Source organism: Scyliorhinus torazame, chromosome 1, assembly GCF_047496885.1.
Source record: "Scyliorhinus torazame isolate Kashiwa2021f chromosome 1, sScyTor2.1, whole genome shotgun sequence".
Lineage (NCBI taxonomy): Eukaryota > Metazoa > Chordata > Chondrichthyes > Carcharhiniformes > Scyliorhinidae > Scyliorhinus > Scyliorhinus torazame.
Genome location: NC_092707.1, coordinates 140,723,910 through 140,737,615, shown reverse-complemented (window position 1 = coordinate 140,737,615; position 13,706 = coordinate 140,723,910). Strand labels below are relative to the sequence as shown.

At 42.3% G+C, this 13,706-nt stretch overlaps 1 protein-coding gene across 1 annotated transcript in view; it reads right to left on the bottom strand.

Moving 5' to 3' along the window:
• Positions 1 to 1,670: 1,670 nt before the first annotated feature.
• The window catches only part of dnajc8 (DnaJ (Hsp40) homolog, subfamily C, member 8), a 45,772-nt gene continuing 33,736 nt past the window's right edge, over positions 1,671 to 13,706 (bottom strand). The window contains exons 7-9 of the mRNA XM_072500919.1: positions 7,293 to 7,384; positions 5,971 to 6,046; positions 1,671 to 2,846 (exon numbers count right to left, since the gene is read on the bottom strand). Of these exons, the coding sequence (XP_072357020.1) occupies positions 2,727 to 2,846; positions 5,971 to 6,046; positions 7,293 to 7,384 (288 nt within the window). The 3' untranslated portion in view covers positions 1,671 to 2,726. The remainder of the gene's footprint in view (positions 2,847 to 5,970; positions 6,047 to 7,292; positions 7,385 to 13,706) is intronic.

Sequence of the window (13,706 nt, the reverse complement as noted above, 5' to 3'; positions counted from 1 at the left end):
GGAGGCTGAACGCATCCCCATCATGAGAGGTTAAGCCTCATCCAGTTTAACCTGGTGCATAGGGTACGTATGATGGTGCGGAGGATGAGTAGGTTCTTTGAGGGGGTAGAGGGCAATTGTGGCCGGTGTGCGGGGGGGTGGGGGGAGGACCTGCGTTTCACACCCACATGTTCTGGGTGCATCCAAGATTGAGGGGGTTTTGGCAGGGGTTCTCGGACATGATGTCCAAAGTGCTGGGTGTGGAGGTGGTGTCGGAAGACCCGGGAGTCCAGGGGGTGATAGGACGATGTTTTGTTGGCTGTTTATTGAATTACTGGATTGTTCTTCTGATTCGGTTGTATATATGAAAATGCCTTGAAAAAAAATGTTTTTCAAAAATAATATCACTGGCATTCAAATAATCAGTAATTTTCAGAAATGATTCTTCATGAAAGACATGATTCATGTAATAACTTTTGAGAATCAATTAGGGTGCGCAGAGGCAGTATATTTAAAGCAATCAGTTATCAAGACATGAAACTTGATCATGACCATAACAACCTTATTTTAAAATAGAGTTTTAAATCGTACTGACTAAAATATTTTGGATGCAAGTTTCATTCAAATTTTACAGCCTGGTGCTTTTTAAAATGTAAAAGGGTAAACAGCATTTTATTTAAATTGGAGAAAGCCAATCACATTCAAATACATGACACTTCCGGGAATCAAAAAATATCCATCCCGCATCCTGTATTCTTATTTATCGTATGTATTTTCCTTTAAAGATTTTTTTCTTGGCCAGCAGTCTTTTAAAAAAAAGCATGGGATTGGTTCTATCAGGATTTTTTATTTGTGGTCAATTTAATCAACGTACAATGTGTTTGCCCTGTACATCCATCTGCACTAGAGACTATTACAAACTTACCTCTTCATGACTGCTGTCAATTCCAATTAAGCAATTGTGACAATTGGAAATGGGCATGTCAAGATACTGTCAAGCATATTATAACTCAGATCTAAGTCCCAACAGACTCCAGCCTGGAATTCCCTCCCTAAACCTCTCCCATCTTTAAGACTCACCTTTAAACCTCTCTCTTAAAACTCCCCATCATCTCATGTGGCAGTGTCAAATTTGGCGTATTCTTCTGTGTTACACGTGCTATATAAAATGCAAAATTGTTGTTTTCTCAACTTTGAAGGCAACAGAATCATACTCTTGCTTGGAGGGACTCTTGCTTGGAGGGGCTACCATTCGCTCAGAAAATTATAAAAAATAAGATGGGTGGGACAACTTGGAAAATTATATTTTGATACAGAAAATCCAGGTTTTTTTCTTTTCAAATAGGTTTCTTGGAGACAGGCATTCATGCAAGTGCAATTGATCCATAGACATTAATTCATAAACAGGTTGAAAAGCTGGAGGAAAATTCAGCATTTAGGACCCCATTGTCATCAACTACTTACTTGATGGGTGTGCAAATTTCCAGAAACAAATTAATAGTATTTTCTCAAATTATGCTTTGGTCAAGATATAATTTGAGATTTGTGGCAAACAGAAGGAGACAGCGAGATAGGAAGGATAACTTGCCACATCATTAGGTGATTGCTCACGGTAATGAGAACAGTAATATTTGGGCAGCAAACGAGACTTCATGTTCTGGAAAAATCAAGCAACGAAGCAGAAATCAACATTGGCTGAACTCAATTGTGTTTTATTCACAAGTCTTTTACAAGCATTTTTTAATTAAAATTTCAGGTGGAGTACCAGAACCCTTTATGGGCAAACAGGTGAGAGATTTGAGTTTTGAACGAAAATTTATTGAGCTGAAATGTTTCTCTCTGTACAGATGCTGTCAGACATGCTGAGTATTTTCAGCATTCTCTGACTTTATTATAGGAGAAAATTTGAATTGATTGTAGGATATCCAATAAGAAGCTAACCTCTCTATTGAACGATTCCACGAATTGTCCTCAGCCCACCCATAACCAACACCATGTAGTGAAGTGGAATTGCTGCCATCTTTAAAACTGCCACCCCAACATTAAACAGCACTTTCAGGAAAGGGTGAAAAGCAGCAAAATTATTTTCCCATCTATGAATTAGTGCCTCATTTTCAAAGTTAATTTTTACATTTCCACGCCCCCCCCCCCCCCCCCCCCCCCCCCCCCCCGCCCCCGAGGAGTTTGAGGAGTTTGAAATTGAAAGCATTTCAATGTTGCTCAACTTTAGTATGTGTACTTCAAAGCCAAAATTCACTACATACTTCAAACAATGATGCATCAATCCAGTCAAACAATACATGGAATCTATCAACTTTGAAAATAGAAAATGCATACTTCATTTTTTCCAAACACTTTTAATGATTATCTTTGATGGCTAAAGATAGACAAATTGTTCACAGTACAAAAAGGTTACAAAACGTTAAATTACAGGGCTTAAAAATTAAAAGTTTTCAAAAGGATACTAGGCCATTATCAACCTCTTTTATACTGTACATTTACATCATATTGGTTTTGAATCAGGATGCAGTGAAGCCCTGCTACATAGATTATCAGGGGTGAAACTAAAAAATAGTATAAGCTATGACAACATGTACGAGTCAGTAGAATGGACAGGAAAAAAAAACATTTCTGCCACTAAACTGCAAACACTACTCCTAAGCGAAGAACATGTTCTGGAGTAAACATTGCTATAGTTGTTTGTGTTTGTGATTTCCTATTTTACGTAAAATATTTTCAGATGGCTCCTATCGCTGCTCCATCTTAACCTTTGGTGGCTTGAGGAAACTCCTCTGTTTCTTTTCTTTCTTGCCTTTTTTATTGGCTTGGAAATTTCTCCAGCTGTCGACGCGGCCATCTCGGCTCTCCTGCGGTGACACAGACGCACAATGACTGACACTTAAAATAAAACGTACAGTAATTTCTTTCTTCAAATGTCACTTCCTACGTCAGCAAATTAACAACCTTTTCTTTTTTTTAATAAATTTAGAGTACCCAATTCATTTTTTCCAATTAAGGGGCAATTTAGCATTGCACATCTTTTGGGTTGTGGGGGCAAAACCCACACAAACACGGGGAGAATGTGCAAACTCCACATGGACAGTGACCCAGAGCCGGGATCGAACCTGGGACCTCGGCGCCGTGAGACTGCAGTGCTATCACTGTGCCGTGCTGCCCTACAACCTTTTCTTAAATCTACAAAAGGTAATGCCTGTCTTTTTTCCCAGGAGCGTAGGGGGCTTAGGGGTGATCTTATATAGGTCTATAAAATAACGAGGAGCATAGATAAGGTATATAGTCGACATCTTTTCCCAAAGGTAGAGGAGTCTAGAACTAGAGAGCACAGGTTTAAGGTAAGAGGGGAGAGATACAGGCCAGAGGGGAATTTTCTTCACAGAAGGTGGTGAGAATCTGGAACGAGCTGCCAGAGGCTATGGTAGAGGAGGGTACGATTTTGTCATTTAAAAAGCAGTTAGATAGTTACATGGGCAGGGTGGGTATAGAGGGATATGGGCCAAATGCAGGCAAGTGGGATTAGCTTAGTGATAAAAACTGGACGGCACGGACAAGCTGGGTAGAAGGGCCTGTTTCCATGCTGTAAACATCTATGACTCTGACTGCCTATGCAGAATTGGAGAAGTTACGATTCAGAATGGCCACAATGATGGCTGGTGAGGGAGAAAAATTATTAAAATAGCACTGTCATAGAGAAGTGTGCTCTGCAGTTGAGAGGATGTGGTGGGTTCTGGGCACTGCATTCAATCAGTGCAAAACCTGGCACCACAAAGTACTAGGCAAGGACAAAGTTCATCCAGTGTTTTCAATCGAGGGAAGAATACTGTCCGTTTACTTCTGGGACCCTAAATTGGTTGCAGCTTCCAGCTCGCTTTGCAAGCACAAATCTTGAATGTGGATCTTAGAGCAGCAGCAGCTTAATAGCTCTTTTCTCACATGGAAATACTGATCTTCAGTAACTTATTGGCCCCAACACACAGTGACCAGGGGTCAGGGATAAAAGGAGAAATGTGCTCAATAAGCCCAACTCGCCACTTTTACAGCAATGAATATTGGCGTGTCAAAGTATCCGAGAGGCAGAACACTAGGCCAGGAGGAGCAGGTGCTCACCTTAGCCCAAGCTTTCAGCCTTCCCCACCCCCAATCGAAGGCCTGCCTGGTTGGAGGCTGTCCCTGGCTGTGGACACCTTTCACTGGTGTTCCCTCCTACCCACTGACCAGGCCATCCATTTGGCCTGTCGACAGGCAGAAGACAGAGCAACAAGACATTTGCGAGGTTTTGCCATTAGGTCCAGTGGGAGCTTGTAGGGTCCTTTGGCCATTTTCAGGCTCTTCAACCCCCAGCTTCCCTGTTAATTATGCGGCTCATCATCTCTGAAGCACTTCCATCTCTGGCTGGGAAAAATGACACAGAGCAAAACAAGATCTTCAATCAGGAACCCGTACACCATCGCAAACTTTAGACATCAGATTCACCAGCATATGCGCTGTGGAGCAATGTATTCAATCAATGGGCAGAAAAAAACAATCAAATATTGTCGCCAAGGTAATTTACTGCATGGAGACCAAAATGCTATAGGGAAAGAACAATGTACTGAGTTAGCATAATTATTTTAAAAGACTCTGGATTCATCACTTCAACCTGATTTTCAAACCATTCTAGCGCATCCCACCTCCCCTGTGCGAAACCAATAACCAACCCCCAGTATACCAAATTAATGTTAAGTACTCTCTCCAGAAATGCACGTCCCAGTGACATAACATATTAATCATGGAGGTATTTTGCATATTTCAAATAAACTCCATATTAAAAAAATCGAATATCCAACATTAAATTTACAGAATTTCAGGTACTAAATCAGGAAAAAAAATAACTGTGGAGTCAAAGGAGCAAGGTAGTTTTTCATAGTTTCAATCAATTTCAACTGAGAACATCCCACAGTAAGCATTTCCATAAAGTGTCACAGAACTACAAATTTACTCAAAAGGTTAGAAAGATGATGATTGCAAAAGATGAAAAATTTGTACAGATGCAATAGAAAATGATGTTCTGGAGACTGAGGGCACATTAGTACAGCAGATTAGCGGGAGCTTGGTCTCAAAACAATGCTACAACTGACTTCCATAACAAGAAGGCATCTAAAAATCTGAACCAGTGGCACACAGGATGAGTCTGGGTCAAGGCAAGCACCAGAAGGCATAGGCTCACTTCCCATCCAATAAAACCCAAGGGATTTTCACGCTGATCATTGCACAGAAGGGTCCATGCGACCAGAACCAATCACTATTTCAGAGTATGGGTGGGACCTCCCATTTTCCCCCCCCCATCTTCCACTCCTGTGTGCCATCTGGAACATCCAAGGAGTAATCCTATCAACATGTAAAGTAGTACAATAGAGGTGTAACAAAACCTACAGAGGGCAATTTAAGCATGGCCAATTCTCCTAACCTGCACACCTTTTTGTGTGAGGAACTGTGGAAGAAAACCGGAGCACCCAGAGGAAACCCAGAGACACGGGGAGAAAGTGCAAACTCCACATAGACAGTCACCCAAGGTCGGAATTGAACCCGGGTCCCTGGCGCTGTGAGGCCGCAGTGCTAACCAGTACCACCATGCTGTTCCAAATGAGATATATTTCTGTATTTATATTTGCTTTGCATATAATGGTCATTTTAAAAAGCTCATGAGAAAACATCACCTAGATTTGGAGCGGATATTCCATAACGTTTTCTAATTAGAATCCACAGTTCTTTGTAATTTAGAATCTGAAACAGATTTTTATGACTGTTTCAAGCCATACTATCAAGTTGACTATTCTGCATCACTCACTGGGCATCTCAATGTCAAGGTAGTTCATAAAATAAATTGGCTTTTCAGAAGAAAACCATTTCAATATGACCATTGTTCAGTGTTCCACAATCCACTCAAAACATGACAAGTATAATTAGAAATTGGTAAATTAGAATTTCACAAACCTCAAAGTTTTTCTGCCACTCTTTATCACGTTTTGCTTTCTCTTCCTGCTCAATCTCTTCCTCCCTTTGCCGTTTCCTGGATTAAGAAGAATGGACAGCATGTGAAAATATGCTCTTAGATGAGCATTCAGCTATTGCAATTTTTTGTGTGTGGATTGTGGGTCTTTTTAAAAACCCAGTGAATTAAGAGTGTTTCAAACTTGCATAGCCTGGGAGGCCCCCTTTACTTGTTGCCCTAGGATTGAAGAGCTGATCTGCTATCTGGAGGCCCACAAAACCAGTCTCCCCTTTACTAAATTATTACTACCTGCTGGTAAACCCAACATGGGTGACAACAGAACTGGTTAGAATTGTCACACCCCACACTTGGACCCAACCCCAAACTTGTTGCGGGGTATAAAAAACCAACGCACACAGGCATAGCTCATAAATAAAGAGTGGCATTTGGGTGAGGTACTGACAGATAGCTAAAACCTCACCCCAGGGAATTTTGAAAATGAAGGGTGTAAATTTAAGACTGGGAATGTGGAAGGGTGTGTCGGGAAGAGGTTTGATGAATAAATTACAATAGGTAAATGGCCTTTGGAAAGACCTCTTTGGAAAGAAAATAAGGCCACAATAAAAGACTGAAAATTTGAATCAAGTTTTGTACTAAACACATTTGAATGAACAAATACTTAGAATGGCAAAGTATAAATTAACAATTTACATTTATAAAGCACCTATAATATAACAATACATCCCAAGACACTTCACAGAAGGGTTATTAAATGAAATGACATTGAGCCACTTAAGGAGATATTAGGACAGATAGATGGCCAAAAACTTTATGAAAGAACTAACTCCTTTAGAACACTTGAGAGGCAGAGAGATAAAGGGAGGACATTTCTGAGCTTCATGGCCCAGGCAGCTAAAGGTATGGACAATGGTTGACCAACAGAAATTGGGGATGAGCAAGAGATCAGAATCAGAAAAGCACAGATATCTTGGGAGATTTGAGGGTTGTAGGAAGTTACAGAGATAGAAGGGAGTCCATGGAGGGATTGGAAAACAAGGATTAGAAGTCTTTTTTTTTTTTTAAAAGAGATGTTGTCAGAACAGGAGCCGCAATTTAACCGAGAGTATTGGGGTGATCAGCATTTGGTGCAAAGTTCTCAAGTATTGGATAATTAAAATTACTTTGAATTAAGAGCAGACTGTCACAGCTTCTTTTCCTCATCAAAAATTGACTCCCCATTTAAATTGGCATTGTTGTGTGTGTGGTGGAGGGAGATCAAAAGTAGAATGAGTGGTACAATAGGTTTTAAGATCATTCCATATACCTCTCGTGCATGTCCTTGGCTTCACGCTCCTTCCTTTTAATTTCTAGTTCGGCAAATAGCTTCATTGTTTGTTTGTGGACCAACTGCTTGAACTAGTAAGGTTAAAAAGAAAGATTGATTCTGACATGCCTAAAGAGCAAGTGAACAATAGGTTACTGCACAACACTTTTTACAGCAATGACACAAATGGGAACACCCTCCAATTGATTTGAGTCAGCGGTTGAGAATTACATTTAGTTATAAAAGGAGAAGTTCAATCAGAAAAAGAAATCCAAAGTATGATGTTCCTTCCAAAGATTCATCACATTATTGCCCAACTGTACTGGTCGTAAAACTCCTATAATCCCAGGGATTTATTTACAAAATATTATGGCAGCTTTGACAGGGACCAGGGAAGGGTCCTTTGGGTCATCAGAATTCTACTATTTGAATTTGCCTGACTTTTATGTTATTTCTCTTGCAGAACACTAAGAAAAGTCCACTGCAGTTGGCAATTTTTTTCCAAAGTTGTCCCCCAGAATAATATTTGCAGCAACTTCAATGAACAATTCACTAAGATTTATAAACTATCACTACCATCTTAACTTCCAAGTATCTAAACATTGTCTTGGAATACAAGATAAAATACACACAAGTAAATCAACAAGTCTGGAATAGTTAAAGGATGTAGAATACTCCTGGCACTGTGATCACAGTATGTGTTTTATAAATGTACAGAGGTCTCAGGACCTGCACACCCCAATTTGGAAACTTCTGTCTTCTGGATGTTCAAAGGACTGACCAGTGCAGTTTTAAACCTTTAAAGACTGAAAGACGGGGAAGAAGATGGAAAAGCGGACACCAGTTAGCACTCACACTGACAAACCCCCAACACAACACTTGGATCCAAGAAAAGGAGAAACATAATAGGGCATTAAGCCAATGACCAAAGAGAATTAAAACAAATTCACCAATTGTAAAATACCAGTCACTTTGGAATTCTTACATATCCTTTACTTAAATAATAGGACCATAAGACATAGGAGCAGAATTAGGCCACTCGGTTCAACAAACCTGCTCCGCCATTCAATCATGGCTGATATTTTCTCATCGCCATTCTCCTGCCTTCTCCCCATAGCCCCTGATCCCCACCACATCCTTTTCATAAAAATAATTTAATCCGGGTGACTAAACTTTCAACACAATAAGAGTCATATTTATGCTCTCATTTTAAGTGAACATTCCTTGTTTTTCACAAATCAATAAGTGTTCACCGAAATCGCATTCACTCTGAATGCAAATGAGCAGCTGGAAGCAAGTCTGTGCACATATGGCAGATGCACAGGCGATGTGCAAATAAATGAAGATGACCCAGGCAACATAATGAACAGCAACACTGGAGATCTTGGTTTGGCTCATCAGAAAGATCAAAGTCATGGAACTCATAGAATATATTCTTTTTAAGCACCAAAGTAAAGTCTTAGGTCAGGCAACTATCTCTTGTCTCTCTTCAGAGTGAGAAGCATTTGAAAATCCTTCAGCAGAGTTTAAATTAAATTCACTGAACTCTCACTTCAAGTGACAACATTCAGCAATGGGTCACTGTGCTAATACAAATATTTATCTTGGCTGATTTGCTCATCATATTTATGAGCTCTAACACTACAATGAGGCCAGCAACTATACAAGAGCTGCTAAAAATGTGGAAAAATCCATCCTTTTGAGATCATTTCAGTGTTATAAATTGGCAGTGTACTTGAGAATAGAAGGACTTTAAGTGGACTGGCAAAACACCTATGGGACATGCTGTGATTATTTATACAAATGATTAAGTGCTTGCAATCATCTTCATAAACAATAATAGATGTCCAATTGATTTCAGAATTCTGCTGGCATTTAAATTTCTGGCTGGTTCAGTTCAGTGACAACATTTAAATTGAAACACAGAATCACAGTGCGAAGGGGCCATTCGAACCGTCAAGTCTGTACCAACACATGAAAAACACTGATCTACCTACCTAATTTCATTTGCCAGTACTTGGCACATAGCCTTTAACATTATGATATACCGAGTGCTCATCCGGGTGCTTTTTTTTTTAAAAAAAGGATGTGAGGCAACCAGTCTCCAAGCGTTTCTTGGTTAGGAACCATACCTGGGACTGGGTTTAGGTGCATTTCTCTAAACTTATTTCAGTTGTACTTGCAATGAGAAACGTGTGAGATATACGACCCAATAGCTTATCTCTGTTTTAGAGACCGCTCTTCAAAATCCTACAGTAAAATCTTTTTCATTTGTTCATGGAATGTGGGCAAGCATTTGCCCCCAATCCCAGAGGACATTCAACTGTCAACATTGCTGTGGATCTGGAGTCATATGTAGGCCAGACCAGGTGAGGATGACATATTTCCTTCCCTATCGGCACTGCATCAAGCTTCAATGAGGAGTGCCCTCGATCACCTAGTAAGTATCACCACTTTGGGTAGCACTAAGCCTGCAGACTAAAAGATTATGGGTTTACTCTGGGGTTTACGTTGACTAGCTCATCAGAGGCAAATAGCAACTGGGGTGCTAGAGATGATCTGATTTCCTATGCAAGGTTGGGGGAAATGGAAACAGAGCTCAGGCTCTCCAGCAACAACTAATGGTCGTAAAATGCTCAAAATATGCTCAGGTGAGAAGGCACAATAACCTCCCGTGATGGAACATAATGTCAACATTCACTCTGAGCCCAAAGGGGGGTGGGGGGGGGAGAGACGACACAAGAAATTAAAGGGCGAAGGTTAATGTTTTAAACATTCAGGCAGCAACTAAATGTTATACAAAGTCAAAAGTGGAAATCAAGAGGCAATACCAAGTGTGAAAGAACTTGGAAACTGTACATTCGGGTGTGATAACCCATCAAGCTCCAACACTGCATAACTACTTTATGATTGACTATTTATTTGCTTAAATTATGGCTTTACTATTGAGAAGTAGAAGATTAGTGAACTCTACAAGAAGTCCTCATACAGATTATATCCTAACCCCTTTCCAGTTTCATATTTTGACATTTTGATGGCATACGACATTAATCCACTTTATCACAGGCTGCACATAAAGTTGCTTCCCACAATACAGCTGGGCTGTCTGAGAAAATGTATCCTGAAGCAAGAGTGAAGGGAAGTTAACAAGTACCTATTTTTTGTAGTTCCAGTCACTTGGTTTACAGAAATGATGGAAGTTTACAATTCTCACTTCCCTATTCAACTTTGTTGAAAAACAGGGAACAAAGAGAGCAAGATTTTAAAAAACATTTTATAACACTACTCGTGCCCCACACATAAGCCCAGTATTGAGTGCAAGCCTAACATTTTTCTCAGTAACATTGGTGGATTAACTGTGAAGACATTACTATCAGAATAAAACACTTTTATCAAAATGTTGAGTTAACGGATTGGAAGTTGTTTCAAGAAGCTTTAGCCAAAAACAAAGAGTGATTTGATCCAAGCCCCAGAGAGGACACTGGCAATCTTCACAGGTTCCTCTTGTTAACTGCTCCAACATGGCTAATGGCCATTAGCAAGGTGATTGAATGCCATTCCAAAAGGCTACACAATCTGACCACCATGGTTTCTGAAGGCTACAGCATAAAGGAGTACAAAATGTTACACAACGTTTTGTGTAAGGTACAGTTCTTAATCTGTTACAATTTGTACCTCTAATTCTTTGTTCTGGATCCCTCATCTTCAGAAAGGGGTCTACTTCAATCTAGCCACCCCGTTCTTAATTAATTTCACTTTGACCACACTACTCCACAATCTGCATCATTTTGATGAAAAAAAGACCCAATTCTAAGTAAGTATTTACTAATCTGCATTTTCTCATATCAGTGAATCTGCTTGTGCTTTAGCAAAAGCCTCAAGATCCTTCCTATTGTGTGAAGCCCAATAGTGCACACGGTATTTTAAAGGAGTTATTTATTTTACATTGATTCATCGTTATTTCTTGGTTTTTATATTTTGTACCTGTTGTACCAGAGATCCCAGAGGTACATTCTTTCTTTTTTGTTAAAATAAACAGCCTCATCAACCTGGAAGTGGTGTCTTCTTTTTACTTATACAATATCACACATTAAAGTAGCTTAAAGAACAGTTTTAAGGGACTTCCGATGGCAGTGACGTGCTGAGTGGACGCACATCAGGTGGCTGTCCTCCCAACCAGTGAATGTTTTGAGATTTCTGGCCCAAAAAGCCACCCACAACTCTACCAAACCCAGACGGGGCGAACAACAACAGAAGGAAGATGCCGGCAAACAACAGTTCAAAGAGCCGACAAGAAGGCAGAAGCGGCGGAAAGGGGCAAGAGCAACAGGTAGACAGACCAGCGGACCCACGAACCAGGAGCGCGTCCCAGACGGTGGAACAAGAGCGAATGGTGACATCTCCCCCCACACCGGGAAGAGTTTCCTAAAAAAGGAACTGGATGCCATGAGGAAGGCGATTAAAATGGAGTTCCAGGTGGTGGTGAAGGAACTGATGACGGAAGCGATGCCCCCCCCCCCCAGCGCACAATAGACGGCCTGGGGAAGATGGTGGAGGCCCAGGAAAGGACAATCCTGGATCTGGAAAGGGCGTCATCGGATCAGAGCGACAGGCTCATGGCTCTGGAGGCAGAGGTGAGGAGGTTGGTGGCGGCCCAGGGGAACGTCGAAGTCCAGGAAAACAGGTCCCGAAGGCAATAAGTCCATATCTTGGGCTGACCAGAGGGCATTGAGGGAGGGGACCAATGGACTACATTGCCCAAATGCTGGGCAACCTAGTCAGGAGAGACAGCTTCCTCAGTCCCCCAGAACTTGTCAGGTCACACAGGCCAAAATCTAATCTGGGGAGCAGCCGAGAGCGATAATTGCGAAGTTGTGCCGGTACCAGGACCGGAAAAAGATCCGGAGGTGGGCCCGACAAACAAAGTCGTGCTCATGGGAAGGACATAGAATCAGGTTTACCGGGACATTGGGCGGACCTTGTAAAAGGAGGGCAGAGTTCAATAGGGCAAATTCGGCACTCTACAAGAACGGGGTGAGGTTCAGCCAGCATCTGGGTTACGTACCGGGGAAGGAACACTACGTTGGCACCCCAGCGGAGAAGGAAGTGAGAATACAGGAGGGGGGACAAGGAGAGGAGGGGAGGGGATCGGGGACAGTGGGAACTCACAGAACAGACAGGGGTCAGAAAGATAGGAAAGGGTTGGCAGCAAGACAGACACAGGCCTCAACAGGCATGGAACAGGCCGAGAAATCAAGATGCTGCCACAAGCAGACACTTTGGAGGGCCCCTAAACAAAGGGAGACTCCAGAGTGCAGGGGAACACCCACGTGGCGTGCACATAGATGGCAGTCATGATGGGTGCCCCCTGGACTAAGGGAAACCCTGGAGCGCAGGGGCCCAACCTCATGGTGAGAGTGAAGACTGTGACCATTTTGGAAAGCCCCCTAGCAAAGGGAAACCCCGGAGCGCAGGGGTGCATCCAACAGGCAAGTATGGTTGATTCCACAGGAACGGGAGGACAAAATCCTCCCACCAGGATAGTCACCTGGAATGTAAAAGAACTCAGCACCCGGTGAAAAGATCCAGAGTCTTCGCCCACCTGAGACGCCTGAAGGCTGACATAGTCTACCTGCAGGAGATATACCTGAGGGAGAAGGACAGATTACTGGTAAGGAAGGAATGGGTGGGACAGACGTACCATTCATGCTACGAGTCAAGGGCTAGGGGAGTAGCCATACTGATCAGCAAGAGGGCGATATTTACAGAGACTAGGACGGTTATGGACCATGGGGGATGGTATATCATGGTCAGCGGTGTCCTGGAAGGGGCACCGGTAGTGCTGGTGAACGTGTACGCGCCCAATTGGGAGGATATAGAATTTATATAAAGGACCATGGCGGAAATCCCCAACATTGACACACACCGACTGATAATGGGAGGGGACTTTAACTGCGTACAGGACCCGCTGACCGACCAATCGAAGCCCTGAACGGGAACAAAGGCAGGCATGGCTAAGGAACTGGGAGCATTTATGGAGCAGATGGGGCGCTGGACCCACGGAGGTTCCTACACCCGGGGGAAAAAGGAATTCTCGTTCTTTTCACAAATATACAAGGTATACACTCGTATCGACTTCTTTGCAGTGGGGAAATGGGTGCTTCCAGGAATTGTACGAGCGGAATACTACGCAGTGGTCATCTCCAAACACACTCCACACTGCGGGGATGGGAGGTTGGAGACAGGCCACACTCAGCACCCCACATGGAAACTGAACACGGACCTCTTGGCCGACAAGGACTTCTGCCAGAAATCATCACAGGCCATAGGCAATTATGTGAGTGACAATCGAAACGGGGAGGTCTCACCACCTTCCACGTTCTGGGAGGCACTAAAGTCTGTGATCAGAGGGGA